This window comes from Streptopelia decaocto, assembly GCF_964273445.1.
Source record: "Streptopelia decaocto genome assembly, chromosome: 7".
Taxonomy (NCBI): domain Eukaryota; kingdom Metazoa; phylum Chordata; class Aves; order Columbiformes; family Columbidae; genus Streptopelia; species Streptopelia decaocto.
In genome coordinates this window covers 18287245-18304458 of record NC_138661.1, presented here as the reverse complement: position 1 = coordinate 18304458, position 17214 = coordinate 18287245, and the positions used below count along the sequence as shown (strand labels likewise).

The window sequence follows — 17214 nt, the reverse complement described above, 5'->3', positions numbered from 1 at the left end:
TTCTTAAACCACTGTCACATTTACTATCAACCTTTGTTATCAATAAACATATTGCTGCTTCTCTCTTATAAGTGAAGTGCATCACTCCATTCACAAGAACTACAAAGGCAGGTAAAGAAAACTGAAGAATAGTGTGTAAATATTTAACATGCTCTTCCCAAGCACTATCAAGGTACACATAAATGTCCACATATTATTCAGAGGCACAGTAATCTGACTTCACTGAGAGCTGCAGCGAAAGGAATAAAAAAAAAGGAGAAGTGAAGATTTAAGGAAACCTGAAATCCAGGATAACACCACCACTGGCAAAGAGTATAGCAGTTTGTTTGCTCTAGATTGGCCTCATGGTATTTCATTTTGGTGTTGCTCATCTTTGAGGGCAGACACAAGCTCCACATCACAAACGTGTGATCACAAGACATCCATATAACCATGGGTTCCTAACCAGGACACAGGAAAGGTTCCATTTAAAAATCATTTTATTATTAACATAATCTTCCCATTTAGCCAAGTGTGGGTCATGTATAAGGAATGTCGGTAAATATTCCATTTGAGGCTTCTTTTTACATATTTCCATTGATAAATAAACTCTGAATTCACATAAAAAAGTTAAACTTAAATAACTAATATATTTTTTGTAACAGGCATACACTGGTAAAATATAAATATTCTTGTACTCAGCCTTTGCTCTAAATAGAGATAACAGTTAGCCACACATTACAGTTATTAACAACTGAAAACAAGAACTCAAGTGATTCTCTGGCCTGGACTAAAATAGAGATGGAAGCAGAAAAATTCACATTTTGACTTTGGGCCAAAAGAGGTTGAGAGGCAGGAAGAGAACAGTTTTATTAACAGCCGTGTTAAAAATAGTCTGCTCTGCCACTGAATTTTAACGGGAATATATTATTCTATGTCTGGTAGTTGATTCCATTATAATTTTATGTAAGACTCAAGTATCACGAACAGAATATGGCACATTATCCATGAACAATATAATGATGTTTTAAAACTACAAGGGCAAAACTGCAGGCGATATGAGTGATTTGGTTCTGGCTGACCATTTTGTCCTCTCACTCTAACATTAATATATTGCATCACATCACCAGTTTGGCCACTTTCCCGCAGAAGACAGGAGTTTGTTACTTGTAGCTCTAAAGTTTTCCTTACTAACCAGTTACCAGGCAGCCTGATACACTGGGTTCCCTCACCCAGAAGTCAGACCAAAACAGGTTGACCGAGATGCCCTCTCAAAGGACTCTGGGAATGATGGTAAAAGGGACCACGGGACTGCTGGCTTCCAGCTCCAGCGCCGTCAGGAAGCATTCAGTTGCAGCATCATCGTTGCCTTGAGCCTGCAGCACCTCTCCCAGGCCATTCCAGACCTCATGGGCTGTGGAGTTCACCTGGACAGCATCTCTGAGAATCTTCTCCGCCAAGCTATAGCGCCCGAGCTGGTGAAGTATGAGAGCCTGCAAGAAAACAAAGGAAAAATGGTTGAGATTGACCAGCACGACTTCTGTGAAGCTCAAACAATATGTTGCAACAGTGAAGTAAGTGTAGGTAGCTCTTGGGTTCAAAGAGAAATGACCTGAAGCAGGACTGGGGCAGTTTATTCCACACCAACAAGGAGTCAAATGGCTTTGTACAGAAAACAAAGACACTGAAATTAAAAAAACCTGAATTGAACAACAAAACCTACAATCACCAAAACTTGGTAAGTACCTGAGCTTTTGCAGCAAGCTCCTCTGTCTAAAGTCCTACTAAGGGGTGTTTGTATCCCATCTGTGCATCTCAGCATGCAGCTCACGTCTGATCACATCTGAGATCACACACACAGCACCAGCGGCTCTCAGGGGTGGCTCTAACAGCACCAAGTTCAGCCCCATGAGCAACAACCACAGGATTTGATTCATCCTGTGAAATGGGACGTGTGCTGGGGCTGACAACCTCCTCAGTAGTTTCCTAGACACAGATTCTTCGTATTCCTCTACAGGATGCGATCCAATTCAACACCACATGATCCAAGAAGATGTCCAAAGCCAGCAGGACATGGGCTGAGTGAGGCAGTGGAATTCTCCATCCATCATATTTGGCTATGTTGCTGTGCCACAAAAGTTGTGGAATGACAAGTAAAAAAGCTGGGATTATAATAATCCTAATGAAGTTATGCATTTTTACCTTGTGATTCTGTATTGCAAAATGTATAGGGAACACAAATCTTTGATTTTCAGACAGGCATCCTGATTACATGCTTACAGGTTCCTTATGACTTCTCCCCTCCTAGCTCCTGCACCTTGGACCATGATTTCTTTTATTTCTCTCTGTAACATCTGTCCCATAAATCCTTACCAACCTAAGCATCGATGATTACAAAGTACTGAAATTCCATGCAACTCCTACATATCCACCAGGCTGACCTTCAGCATGGAGAGACTGCAAACTCCATCCTGTAGAGCAACAAAGGAGATTATGCTCTGAAAACAATGTAAAGGGCACTGTACAGTATTGGCAAATAAATAAATAAATGCAACGAAGGCTCATTTCTACCAAGCTAGCAGATGTTCTCACATAAAGGTGCCAGAGGGCTTTTCTGCTTCTGGATTTTTTTTGAGCTGTCAAGTGAGTCAGCATTTCCAGAGTGAGCAGTACTTCCAACCCAAAAATCACACACCTCGCAGGGCCCGTACTTTTTCCCTGCAGGAAAGTGATTGTCAGTGACTGGTACGTATCAAATGTGAAGCTACAAAAAAATGAAGCAAGGAAGTGGAATATATGAAGATGGTTTGGAGGCACGTACTTAACCTTAGTAAAATTAAAGTGTTCTTAATTTTTGAGACAAGATTCTCTAAACTATTTCCAAAATTCTTCCTCTTTTTTCTGTGAAGATTTGTGTATTTTATACTAAACACGTGAGTTCTTCGAATATTGGTAATATTTTTTTCCCAAATATGCCAGACTATTTTCCCTGCTTGCTAAGGATACAAGCTGTTCTTTTCAAGAACAAAGGAAACAACCAAATTTTGCAGATACATGCCTGTTAATGGGAACACAAACACTTTGTGTGACATCTGCCCTTTTCTATATGGATAAATGTGTGGCTGAGATTTTCCAGGTGATAGAACTAGAGTGAATACTGGCTGTTTGCCTGATGTTATATTTTTCTAAGAATGTAAGTGATAGAGCACTACTGAAGGAACCACTCTTGCATGGGCAATCAGGTGGCATCCTGTTCCCTTATGCTTCTGAAGCCACAGCTGGTTAGAGGGAGGGTCTCCTGAAAGCCAGCCAGCCACTGGTGTCTCAGGCTGGGATGGTATGAAGACGCCTGCCTTGGGTATCAGCACTGAGACAATGAGCTTTCCTTCCAAAAAGAAGCAAGGGAGAGAAAATTAGATTTGTTTCATGCAAAGCATCAAAAGGACAGTGACACTTGGTGGGCTGAGCTCAAACAAGTGATCTAGAGAAGGAAGACATGATGTCCTCTGAGTCACTAACTCCCTCAGAATGATGGACAGATGCCATATATTGTGAGTGCCTAGCTTGTAATCTCCCTCCCAACGACTTTATGAAAATTCCAAGGCACAAAACATTGGAAATTGCTTGCAGTCCTTGCCTGACTTTGCTCTATTAAAGCATCCCACTAGAGACCAGAGGAGAAGGAGCAGACATGCCTGTCACACAGCAACAACCCCCGGTGACCTCACACCATCGCCCTACCCAGAAAACCGACCTCGAGTCTACCAGCTGTCAGCACATGCTTGTTCCCGGTGCTAAACACTCCAGGAAAACAAACAAAAACCAAAACAAAAAAACAAGCCACAAAAAATAAACAACAACCAAACAAACATAACATCAAACCACTAAAACCAAAACCCCCCGAAAACCTGCAAAGCAAAACTCCTCTAAGATCTCCCAGAAATCAATACAAATTATCCTAGTCTATCACTGCGTATTTTTATTTGCTTCCTAACTGGAAACAAAATCTCAGAGCTAGCAGTTTAGTAGTTCTGGCCTTTACCTATTTAGCAGCAGAGGTACAGACATCATTGATCTGCAGAATAATGTGAGGTCTCTTGCTTTATGGCTGGAGATGGGCTTGATCAACACATCAGATCTACAGAAACGCAGTGGGGTACCCAACTGACATATGGCTCTCACCTTCAAACCTGGCATGTTAGTTTAAAACCTAAACAGAATGCCTTCTCCCTATATCTTCTTTATAAACAGGCATATAAGGTTTAAAAAAAATACATATGATAAGGATTTTGGAACCTGAATCAATTAGAAACACTGCTATATAATCACTTGAGTAAATAATAAGAAATATTAGTAGGGAAACACCTATTATACAGAAGATTATGAAAACAGAAAATTCCTAAGGAATTACACAAATCTAAGGCAATCTATTTGTTCTTTGTACATTTTAAAATGCTGCAGTACTTGACAGAGGCGTTTAAGACAACTGCTGGCATGCTGCTAGGAGAAAGCAGGGTCTTTCCTGCTATTGCATCTCTTTCACTACTGCTTTCACATGAAAGACCAATAAATTTATGACATTTCTTTCTTGCACTTATAAAAGCCTCTAATGTGTGTGGGTTGCTTCATTTTGCAGCTCAGTACAAATTTTGTTTGTTACTTTTCCCCATGCTTGGTTTGCTAAGAATTTTGAGGTTCTTCTGGGGTTGTTTTGGTTTGTTGGGGTTGTTTTTGTTGTTCAGTTGGTTGGGTTTTGGTTTGGTTTGGTTTTGGCAAACCATTGATCTCCTGTAAGTGTGTTAAGGCTTCCAGCTTCTGTCTGTTCATGGTATCTTTATGTTGTAACCTCTCTAAGCAAATCTTATTTTTCTGTTAGCCAGTTCTACGTTGTAGAGGTTGATTTTGTGACTCAGAAAACTCCAAGACAAAAATCTAATCAGAAATGGCACAGGCAGAGAGTAATAGGAATCTCTGAAGAAACAGAGACTTTTTTTGTGCCATTATCGCAAGAAATGAAAGCAGTGCTTCATGTCTCCAATTCGTTGATATTTATACCAGTCACTCTGAATAACTACCAGTACTCACAGATGTGTGGAGTTCAGATGCTCTGCTCAAGGAAAGGTCACCAGCCCTTTACAGTGCCCAGGCCACCGTCAGGGCTCAGAGCTGGGAGTAACATGGACTCTTCCAATGTTAAGGGCTGGCTTTCTAAAAAACAAAGAGCATTACCGTGTGCTGCCTGTGACAGGGAGGTATGGCAGTCCCTGGAATCAAGGTTCTACAGAGCCTTCATACCGCAACAGAACAAAACCCCGCAGAAATTAATAAAAGTGGGGAAAAGTGCTTCCAACTTTCTTCTATGCCACAGGTTATTTTCAAAATCTTGACAATTTTTTCCTCATCCAGTCTGGAGTCACAAAGTCTCCCTCTAGTTAGTCAATGATTTTACATGTTTCTTCCCTCCATTATCACCCTTATACTTCATTTGATATAACCCCACATATAAAACTGCTGTCCTTTGTTTATTTTGCCAAAGCATCTGTCCAAGGATTGTTTTTATAATGCTCAGCCAAACAAGGTCCAACCCCTGACTGAAGGCCCTTAGCACTGTTGTCAAAACAGAAGTAATGTGTTATTTATTACTCAATATCTCCTGGTTACCTATACAAATACAGCCCAGAAAAACAGCTATTGAGTATCAATAGACAGAAATATCTTAATGCACCACCCTAAACATTTGGCTGAATAACCTTCATTGATACTTATCTTGCATGCGCTAAGGAATGGGGATTACAGCTTCTGTATTTTGGATACTGCCTTGAGACTAATCATGTTTAGTATTTAATTACTGTCACATCACAAGAATTATCAGAGTGATGACACAATTAACTAAAGAAAAGTGAAGAGGATACGATACTGAAAGCAACAGGCTGATCATGAGAACCAGGGAAACAGAAATATGGCAAAAATCAGTATAACAAAGTGGAAAATAACACAACCGTAACACAAGTTCTGCAGCATGGTGGAAGCCTGTCAGCCAAGCAGCTTGGGAGAAGGACTTGGCTTTATCACACAACCACAGGATGACAGCGTGAAAAGGTGCCAGTGTGAAAGAGGAAAACCCCAGTGACATCGGGAGAGGTTTCCAGTAGAAAAGACAACAGACAGAGACTTGAGCAGCTGTGCGGTACACAGCTACAGCAGGGCCTCCTCCGGCACCTTGTGTGGTCTCCTCTGTTCAATGAAGGTCATTCAAACTGAGACACACAGAGAAACTATTGAGACAATCAATAAAAATCTGAATTTACAAGAGGAGACTAACAGACTTCATTTATTTAACCTACCAAATAAAAAGCTGAGACAAGACGAATTTACTTGCTATAGAAACAGTAGAAAGAAGAGAATATAGAAAAACTACTTTAGCTAGAGAATAATGTTGAGACAAGAATACGTGTGTATGAGTTGGCTGTAAGTTTACCAAAAAAAAAAAAAAAGGTGAAAACATTACTGAGATTTTGGAACAGCCTTCTACTGGCAGTAGCAGGGTGCAAACCAGCGTTAAGACCAAGTCCTTGCATGCTCTGGTGCATGTGAAAAAGAGACTTGTCTGGAGCGCCCAGGGAGCTTCCACTGCTCCTGTTCCAGCACCAGGTTCTCCCTCAATTGCACTGAGAGGACAGAGAGCATTAACATGTTCATCCCTATATAAGTACTTGATGCTTCTGTTGCAAGAACAACTTTCTCTTGAGGCCTTGTGTTACACCGAAGAAACAGGTTCAGAGAAGTGTCCAACTAATGACTACGAAGATTAAAAAGCAAAATTACGGTAGGTAACAAGCTTCTTTATGAAAGAAGAGAACTAGTATGAAAAAATTAATAGACTCTGAAATCTTCACATCCGTGAGGCCTTTTTTGAAAAACAAAAACACAAAAAAAGAAAGCAAACAATCAAACAGCAACACCTACACCATGTTCAGAGTCTTTTGGACACAGAAAGATGCATAATGGAGTTTTCAAATGCATGTAATACAAGATGTTTGATCACCATTCAGTTCAAGAGGACCTGAATCCTTACTCCATAACTTTCAGGATGTCATCGCATGTCAATCTGTATCCTGGATAAAGACGACACCTTTAAAATTTGGTCTATGGTGATGGCACAATAAAAACAATAATTGCAATTAATACCTTCTTCAATAAGCCAGAATAACATTTTGATATATATTGAAATGTCAAAATTATATTTTGGCATAGTTATTTTCCCCTTGCAATTCAACATATTAAGGATATTTTTCATTAGCTAAATGTAAACATGTTTAAAAAGGAAAACATTCAAATGAGTGATAATTTCTAAATGCAGCTTTACACAACCTCCAAGTAAAACCTTCAGTTAGCAAATGCATCATTATTCATTAATAAAATATCGTCACTCTGAATCTGAACAACACGATACAATAAGCAACTGTATAAAGCCATAATTGTAGCGTAGCCTTTCACTGCAAAGGTTATCTTTTTCTGCAAATGGGCTTTCTCTCTTTGCAAATTAACCTGTCATAATGATTAACTAAACAGTCAATGGAAAACACACATCTAGAAAAATAAACATGGGACAGAAATGGAAAAGTACTTAACTAATTTCTGATTTTGAAAACATGATAAAAACAGCCATTTAGAGGAGGAAAAGAGGTCACTTTTTAATTTGCTTTTAGGCAAATACGAAGCTAAAATTCAAATTTTTTCCATGGAACTACCTTTTAAAAAATTAAAGGCATAATTATCACCCATTGTATGTCTCAGCAACCCAGAGCTCCATCATGAAGTGCTAAACAAGTTTTGCAATAACTGAAAAGAAAAAAGAAAAAAGAAGAAAAGTTCTGCTCAAGAGAGCTGGAGGTTTTCTCAAGGTTTAACCATCTGACTACTTCGCCACCTCTCCTGGAAAATAAACAGCTCTCAATCTCAACTGAAGCACTGCTTGAGATTTTTACTTTTATTTGATATAAAGAGGAACAATTTCATTTTCTCTAAGAAAAACAGAAACTGTAGGTGGGAGATGTTCCCAAAAGCAAGGACATTTATTTCAAAATGGAAAGAATATAATGGCAACTTTGACCATGAGTCTATTTGTACTTTCACCTTCTTCAGAAGGGAGGCTGAACTCTCAGAACTCTGCAGAGAAGGAAATAGGTAACTGGAAGAAATGGTGAGTATGAGGGGAAATGTGGCCAACATAACATACAAGAAAGCATCAGAGACACTGACCACGTTTAAGAATCGCCACTTGTTGACCTGCAAAAAAGACTCAACTACAGAGACTTTGAGTTCTACCAGATATTAATTTTTTCCTAGTGGGTCTATGACATGAATTTTGTTAAAGAGCTTCTACATGGAGGGTGTTGGTCTCTTCTCCCAAGCAGCAAGTGATAGGACAAGAAGAAATTGTCTCAAGTTGCACCAAGGAAGGTTCAGATTGGATATTAGGAAAAAAATATTCAGAGAAAGGGTTGTCAGGCGTTGGAACAGGCTGCCCAGGGAAGTGGTTGAGTCATTGTTCCTGGAGGTGTTTAAAAGACACAGACGAGGTTCTTAAGGACATGGATTAGTGCTAGAGTTGGGTTATATTTGGAATCTATGATCTCGAGGGTCTCTTCCAAGCAAAATGATTCTATGATTCTGATTCTAAATTTATAGGATGCAGACCTTATTTAGCTAAAAAAAAAAAAACCCCTCAGAACTGTAAGTTTCCCTTGCAAAAACAGCTAGAAGAAAACATGATAAGCACATGAAAATCAAAAATGGACTGATTTTGCTTTTTATGATAAGAGCAGGGAGATAGAAGAACAGTGGAAATACTACTTGCCTGGTTCACTGATGAACTGCTGAAGGCCAATAAGCTATTATAGCAGCTGCAAATGTATTATCAGATACAGAGCTAGGCAGATGAGGAAAATAATGTATATTTTTTTAAAGTTACAATAAAAGGCCTCAAGAACTCACTGCATCCAACTTGTCAGTAATTTTCTCAGTTCACTATTTTGTTGAGTTTTTTTTTAAACAAGCCCCAGCCTGTCTAAGATAAAATCAACTTTCAAACATGGTATGCAGAAAGACATGATAGAAACATCACATCTTATTTAAAAAAAAAAAAAAAAAAAAGAAGTTAAAATCGAGTATTATGACCATAAACAGTTACAAAACTTAATACACAATGTGTGCATTGCAAATTCGCATGCAATGTAATTTTAGCATCACAAAACTTCCCCTTGTTACATGCTCGTGTTCGACTTGCTGTCTGGGGCTTCTGGTCGACGGCAAGTTGAACACAAGCCAGCAGTGTGCCCAGGCAGCCAAGAGGCCACCCGTGTCCTGGGCGCATCCAGCACAGCATGGCCAGCCGGGCAGGGAGGTGATTGTCCCGCTCTGCTCTGCACTGGTGCGGCCTCACCTGGAGCGCTGTGTGCAGGTCTGGGTGCCACAGGATAAAAAGGATATAAAGCTACTGGAGAGTGTCCAGAAGAGGGCTACGAATTTGGTGAAGGGTTTGGAGAGGAAGCCGTATGAGGAGCAGCTAAAGTCACTTGGTTTGTTCAGCCTGTAGAAGAGGACACTGAGGGGAGACCTCATTGTGGTCTACACCTTCCTCACAAGGAGAGGAGGAGCAGCAGGCACCAAACTCTTCTCTCCGATGACCAATGACAGAACCCGAGGGAATGGCAGGAAGATGTGCCAGGGGAGGTTTAGGTGGGACATTAGGAAAAGGTTCTTCACCCAGAGGGTGGTGGAGCCCTGGAATAGGCTCCCCAGGGAGGTGTCACAGTCCCAAACCTGACAGTGTTCAAGAAGAGACTGGACAACACCCTCAGACACATGGTGTGAACTGTGGGGTTGTCATATGCAGGGGCAGGAGTTGGACTCGATGATCCTTGTGGGTCCCTTCCAACTCAGGACATCCTATATGATTCTGTGCTGCTTTTTCAGCCTATTTAGCATGTGTTGAGGTGGCTGCTATTTTCAAACAAATCTCTCAAACTTGAAGGTTTACCAGAGACTTGACAGTGTTATGCTATAATAATGAAACAGAAGAAGAGTTAAGCAAGGCAAAACAAGAGGAATTTGTCATGGTATATGGAAAAATAAGTAAAATTCTCCAGCTGATATTTCCGATCCTCTGTGATAAAAAAATACAGATCTTAAATGTATTCTATAATCAATATTTTACACTTACGTAGAGTGAAATAGCATGTCACTTAAATACTATGCTCTCCTATTTTCATTTTAGTTGATGAATTTGTGCTGAAACATGTCCCTCTAATGGAAGTATGACTTTGCACAAGAAATCATTAATTAACTCCTTCTGTGGAAGGCATATACCAGTAACAGCTGCATGTTTACTCATTGTAAGTAACTATTTTCTGCAAGTGAAAAAAAAATTGTGACATGATGCATCAGTTTGAAATAAGTCATTCCAACAGAAAAACAATGAATAAAGACAGTTCATGTAATGACAGACACAGATATATTTCAATGCAGGGATTTTGAAGGGTGTCCACATTATAAGTTTTAAAACAACTGGGTTGACCACCAACGCTCACGAGTAAAGATTATTTTCCATAAAATAAATACATAATTTTTTTGAATTGGAAAAGAAACTGCAATGTGTATGTTATTTGTTTCCAAAATGCAGAACACAAAACTACTTATCTCATTTTCTCTAATAATGCCATTCTTGTGAATAATAAAAAGTGTGTTTCTTCAAATGTGCTCAAAATAAAATTTCCTAGCGGCTCAGAATGTTTTGTTTTGTTTTATATAAAATGAGGACAACCAGCCAATAACATTGCAGCCGATCGCTCACTAAACCAAACCAAAGCAACTGATGAACAGATATGAGTCTGCGCCTGCAGGCCGCATTTCTGTCCCAAACCCCAGCTTGTCCCACACGTCCCTTCCTGCCCTGTCCCCCTCACCTGCCTTCCTCGCCCCTCAGTGCTGGGAGCGATGGGGCAGGGCTGCACTAAGCTCCCAGCCCCAGATCACTATTTCTTTCCCCTTTCCCCAGTGCCAACATCGCCCCAAAGGTATCCGATTGCCTCCCCCGCTGCACAACACTTGTTGCTAGGAGAAAACCGACTGCTTGGCAACAGATTTTTAAAACAACAACTTTGGCTTTGTTACTTGCTGAACTTTATGTTGCCAACATGAAATAACGCCCATGCATGGTTGTTAGTGCATCTGTGTATTTATAACCCCCTTGAAAATGACTGCCCCCTTCCAACAGGGATGTGCTTGCCTTTTTGTTCATTGCTGTTCATGGCTGACAACACAAAAAGGTTCAAAATTGAAAGTGGTGTGTGTTTTGGTATTATTGTTGTTGTTTTGGTGGTGGTGGCTTTTTGCATTTTTGTTTGTTTGTTTAATTACTGATCGTATGCTTCTACCAAGATGGAAGCTCTCGGGGGACTTTTCTGGTTAAGACAACACAATCTTACAATAACCTGATTTACACTTTGTGAATGTCACAGCAGCTTATAAAAACATAGCATGACTACAGCAGTATATTGTGTGAGAACTGATTTGACCACAGCAAGAACATTGGAGACAAATAAAACACATCACTGATTGAGTGAAACACCTAGCTGACTTCAGAAATTATTTAAATTTTATCTCCATCTGGAAATTATACTGAGGGTCTGATTTCACATGCAGAATCTACAAATACAGTAAAAACATAACAGTTCTTTCACCAGAAGTCAGAAGGCTACAGCTCTGGCAAGTACTGCATCAACACTGGGATCAGGGAATAATTAGGTACAACCTTAATCCTCAGATTATGGCCAGCCCCAAATTTGGAGAACTTGTCATCCAGTGCAAACATTTTCTAATACATTTCCTCCCAGCTGTGGTATCATGAAGAAACACGCATGACCAAATTACAGTATAGTTACTGCTACAATCCTACCATTTTATCAGTCTAACCTGTGCTGTATTTCAACATTGCCTGGTTCAAAAGCAAGGCTGGGTCACCGTGCTACCTACTGAGACTCCTACGTACTGTTTGTTACTGATGCCATTATTTTCCCAGTTTTGAGTCAAAGCGTTAGAAATAGAGAAAATTGTATTGCTGTTAGTCAAGACTTAGGATGAAGATAAAAATGCTTTCAATATCCAAAAGAGAGAAAAACTCCAACCAACAAAAAAAACCCAACATCCAAAAAAAAACCCCAAACAAAACAACAACAACAAAAACCCCAAAACCTACAAACAAATCCTCCAAAAATTTATACAAGTGCTGAACAGAAACAGAAAACCTCAGACGAAGATTCTTGAAACAAGCCTCAAAGTCGTCCCACTGAGTCAATATTTGAGCACTAAGGATCCTGGGAATTCAAGTGTCCACTTAGGTACTCCACTACCTAAGGACTAGATTTCCCTTTAGTACATCTGAGGGTTCCTGATTTTGAAAGCTGTGCTCCATTCAAAGTTATCACTCATGTCAAGAAATTCATGTTCTTCTGTCCATCAGTCAACCATTGACAGAATTAAAGAATAAATAATAAGAAATAACAAGCAACAGCTTTTTAAGAAGCTGTTTTCCATTAATGACAGTTTTTCAATAAAATCATAATGAACATGCCAGGGGTATGTGACTTCTAGAAATAGTAATTAGAAAAATTGATTTTTCTTTGATGCACAAGCTATTCCCCTGACTTCAGATTCATTTCTTCATTAGAACATTTGATCAAAGTTGCGGATCCAGTACTAGTTTCTGTGGTTAACACTTATAACTAATAGAACTGTCAGAGTTCAAATTGAGTTCTCTGGAGATCTTTAGCTAGATCGTCACTATAGTGAAGGCGTGCACTGGTTGCCCATACTTGTACACAGTATGTGTACAGAAACCAGCTCTTACCTGTCTGAACTTTTGAGACTATGGAAAAGTCAATACTACAGAAACCAGCTCTTACTTGTCTGAACTTTTGAGATTATGGAAAAGGCATCAGAAGTGAATGATACTCCTCTGAAGTCCCCTTTTTGCATTTATGCATGTGCATTTCTCTCAAATATTCTGACAAAGGCTGTATTAAATATTCAGAGTCAGAACTGCAGTATAAGATAAAAGATGACCAGTCCTTTCATTATTAAAATAAAACAGAAATTCGAAGATTAAAGCACATTTTTCACATTTTTATTACTTTTGCCCTTAGCCAAAGGGACTTTTGCGTATAGAAGTATGTACATACATATATCATAACTACGGCTTAGTGCCACTGTTTCGAAAGTGTTGTGACACCACAGCAGCATACACTACTCTGCCATTTCAATAACTTATAAGAAAAAATAGGTTATTTTTAATAGAGCGTTGATAAATATATTTTTATAGCATCCCCAGGAAACAGACCATTTCCTCCTCCCCAAAGCAGACGTGAGCTGCCATCTGCTCCTCGGGCCAGCACACTACAACGGGAAGAGCCACCTCCACGGCATTTTGCAAGAAGCTCCCCAGCATGAGGGGCAATGTGCCCCCTTTCTCCTCCCTGCCAGATTCTTACACAGAAGGCAGAAGTTGTAGGTCCACTGCTGACCTGTCAGTCCGACAGGACAACTGTCAGCAGACCCACCCTAAAGGGAGGGTGATTTTCAGGGTGAAGGGAAGGCACACAGCCTCCCATCTGGGCACCATCAGGCGGAGATCAGGGGAGCCAAACCCCAACCACCAGTGCTGAAAGGGCTTTCAGCACTTTCAGAAAAATAAACACCTTCTCTTTATACTGACTTACCTTTCACAAAACCTGAAAAAGTGGAATATGCTGAAAATCAAGGAAAAAAAAGCTTTGGATGATTAAAGAGAGAAGCTGAAACATCAGTATTATGGAGAAAAAAAAAAACACACACACACACTAAAAATAATTAAAAAAAAAAAAATAAGAATAACATTAATGTACCTCAACAAATCAGCTTTGCTAATACCGGTCTGGAAGCAAACAGATAGATATTACTGAACTATCACCTACCTCCATATCAGATTATAAGGTTCTCACAACCATCTTTTTCTGGATCACTGTTAATTTTTTTACTTAAAACTTGCCAAAAGTAAGGTATTTGCCATTTAATGAGCATCAGATCAGAAGAGCCCTCTTAGGTTATTCATTTGCTCCCCTGTTGTTACTGACAACCTCAGCACAGGATTTCTTGTTCCACACAATGTTTAGAGTGTGACTGCCAGGAATACTCTTCAAATCATCTTCCCAAATTTGTTTTCATTTGTTCCAGTGCCAGTCACCTAGCCTTATTTTGATTATGTTTATTCATCTCATGTTTACATGGAGCATATATTATTATTATTAATGTTTCCTACTCCTCCCAGGAAACACTCCAGAGATTTTCCAGAGCTACAGTTCGGGCACCTCAGTGCTCCCTGCGTATCAGCACAATCCCGGTGCGCAGTGACAGCCCAGTGTTGGCATCCAGCCACTTCACTTGGGAATCACAAGAATCACAGGGCCAGCCTGCGAGAAAATTCCAAGGGAAACCTAATGCTTTAGTACACACCGAGGGTACACTTGCCCTGTTGGTCAGCCTCAACTGGTTTTACTGGGCATAGCAGCCTCCATATTTTGGGGACATGAAGCCGCCAGTGGAGCTAGAACACCACCACCTTCCATACGGGAAGGAGAAATCTGTAGGCTTACAAAATTAATGGTGAGACTACCCTGTTGACAAGATGATGACTTTGATAACTGGGATGTAATATCATGTGTTGAACATGGCCAACTCATCAACAACGGAGATGTAGCTCAGAATAACTTGTACTCCAGCTCTGTGTCCTCCCCAGTCACTTCCATACTCAGTCTTGCCCTTGCATTTTATATTTGTGAAAGCCATTGTATTTCTTTTTCTGAAGCATCTCAAAGTCTCACTTTTAAGCAAACTGACATCTGTCTTCTGCAACTGGTCAACTCTGTACTCTTCCACCAGCAAGTACTTGCTACTATTTCCATGCTTTCATTTCCACTGCTAATTTTACCTTTGCCATCCATGCTGAACATCACATGCCTGCTAAAGACTGAGGAAAAAAAACTTTAATACAGTTATGGATTTTTTATAAATTGTTATTCATCACTGCACTGATTGACACAGCATGTTAAATCATATGCTGTTGGTTTACAGCTCTTGAAATCCATTTTCCAAACTGTATAATAAATTAGAGCACAAGCTTGGAATCTGCAAAGAAAGCACAATTCAAAATGCAGTTTCTCCCTCAGTCCTTTCCTTTGGTTTACTACTGTCAGCTGACAGGCAGCTGAAATAGATTTGAATCCTGCTTCCAACAGTGTCAGAATCTCATCCATTTGAGTCGCTTCTGTAGTTCACTGGAGCACAGTTGGCAGGAAGAACAGAAGAACAACAGAAAAGGCGCTCCCACAGAAGGCAAGGGTTTGATCCAAATAAGCCAATGGGGAGGTCAATGCTCACTAAGTGACGAGCTGAAATGGAGAGTGGCAGCTTCCACTTTCAAGGGTAAGAACAACAGCAACAGCGTGGGTTTGGGCGGAAGGTGGGAATTCTGGAACTTAAAGCAGCTGCTGAGTGTGGGCCGAGATACAAACATCTCCTACCAGCTATTGTGTTAAACATCCATGGATTTTATTTTCTGCAAAAATATTCAGATATAAATGTTACATTAAATCGAATGTAATGCACTTGGCGGAAAGACCGTGCCTACTAATAAAACTTCCTTCAGTTTTAGGAAGCTTAGGGTTTGATTCTACAGCAAATGAGATGATTTTGGATGCCCAGGCTAAAGCTACATCATTTATTTTCAACAGAGATCACCAGCTGCTCACACTATCATATCACAATTTTAAAGGAAATTAAGTTTGACGCATCAGTTACTTTAATAGATCTGACAGCTTTTCATACCGTTTTAGACTTCACATCAAGAACAGTTACTTCTGGCAACTCTAACCTACCAACTTCTGGCCAGGCATTCAATTAACATGACAAAGCATCGTCACAGCCTGCATTTGTGTCCTAGCATGTCACAGCCCTCTGGTACGTCTTTGGCTCCGTGACCCTCATAATACCATCTGTTCCGATGCCATTGTGGCTATCGTTTTTTCAAATGGTCATAAATTAAAAACCAGATAGAATCCCAGAGAAGCTATTGTCAGCTGTCAGGACAAACTGTAACAAGGACCATGGAAAAACTGGAAATTGCAATGGCTCTGCAGCTGACAGAGGTCTGCTTGCTCATCTCTTGAGCATTTGTAACCACTTGACAAACATCTGCCTCGGTTTATTACATGCTCCCATTTAGAAAATAAAGGTGTTTGTTCTTAAATGAGAGAATATACATTTAAAAACTATGTCTTTATTTAAAATTACTTATTTTAAGGTAGGAAAACCCACTTACCAGCAGGGAAATTTTAATTCAGAAACCCAGGCAGCTTTCTCTTTTCTAGGTCAGATGTCCTCTGACAGAAGGCAAGTATTATTTCAAAGTGCTACCTAATGCAACCTTTATCCATGCAGATTTAGAGCTTTGAAACCATTTTCACACTGTGTATTGAACATATGAAATTTTGAGTCTGCATGATTTAAAAAAAATAAAATAAAATTCCATGGCTCTTTACTGATATTCATAGCGCAATTCACTATTTTGTCTAACTATGTTATGCTATCAAGTTGTAGAGCTAACTAACCTAACGTAGCAGAATACATTATGTTATGTTCTGAACTAATTCTAAAAAGTTAACTTTTAACAGCTACCTTCATGAGCACTGACTGTAATGATGCCTGGTTTGGTTTTCTAACAACCGTGTCTTATATTCCTGCAGCAGAGAATTTACAAATGCTCACTCTCACGTGTACTTGCTGATATCTAATAAAAATTTGAAATAACGAAACAGCCTTGGTTGTTTTTCCTCTTGTCTCTATTTCTGTGATATTTGCACAAGGCTAAATGATGTTCTGTTCTTCTCACCATTCCCTCTTCTGTCCAGACGAAACCAGCTAAAGAATTTAGAACTTATGAAGAGAAAGCTGGCAAACACAGACACTCAAAGAATAATGATTCAGTAAGCCTGATTTCCTAAGGATACCGCCCTTCAACAGTAAGTTCAAGGTGTGTGATATGAACAAAGTATCAGCAGTAGCCGAGGGAGATCAAACACACCGAGCTGCAACAAATCATTTCACCAGCATCACTGATTATAAAAACCTAACCAATGCATT

General features: G+C 39.7%; 1 protein-coding gene across 3 annotated transcripts in view; it reads right to left on the bottom strand.

Moving 5' to 3' along the window:
* Positions 1–461: 461 nt before the first annotated feature.
* Positions 462–17214, bottom strand: part of TTC7B (tetratricopeptide repeat domain 7B) — a 146558-nt gene continuing 129805 nt past the window's right edge. For all 3 annotated transcript variants that reach the window (XM_082057803.1, XM_082057804.1, XM_082057805.1), the window contains one exon: positions 462–1472. In XM_082057803.1, the coding sequence (XP_081913929.1) occupies positions 1251–1472 (222 nt within the window). In that variant the 3' untranslated portion in view covers positions 462–1250. The remainder of the gene's footprint in view (positions 1473–17214) is intronic.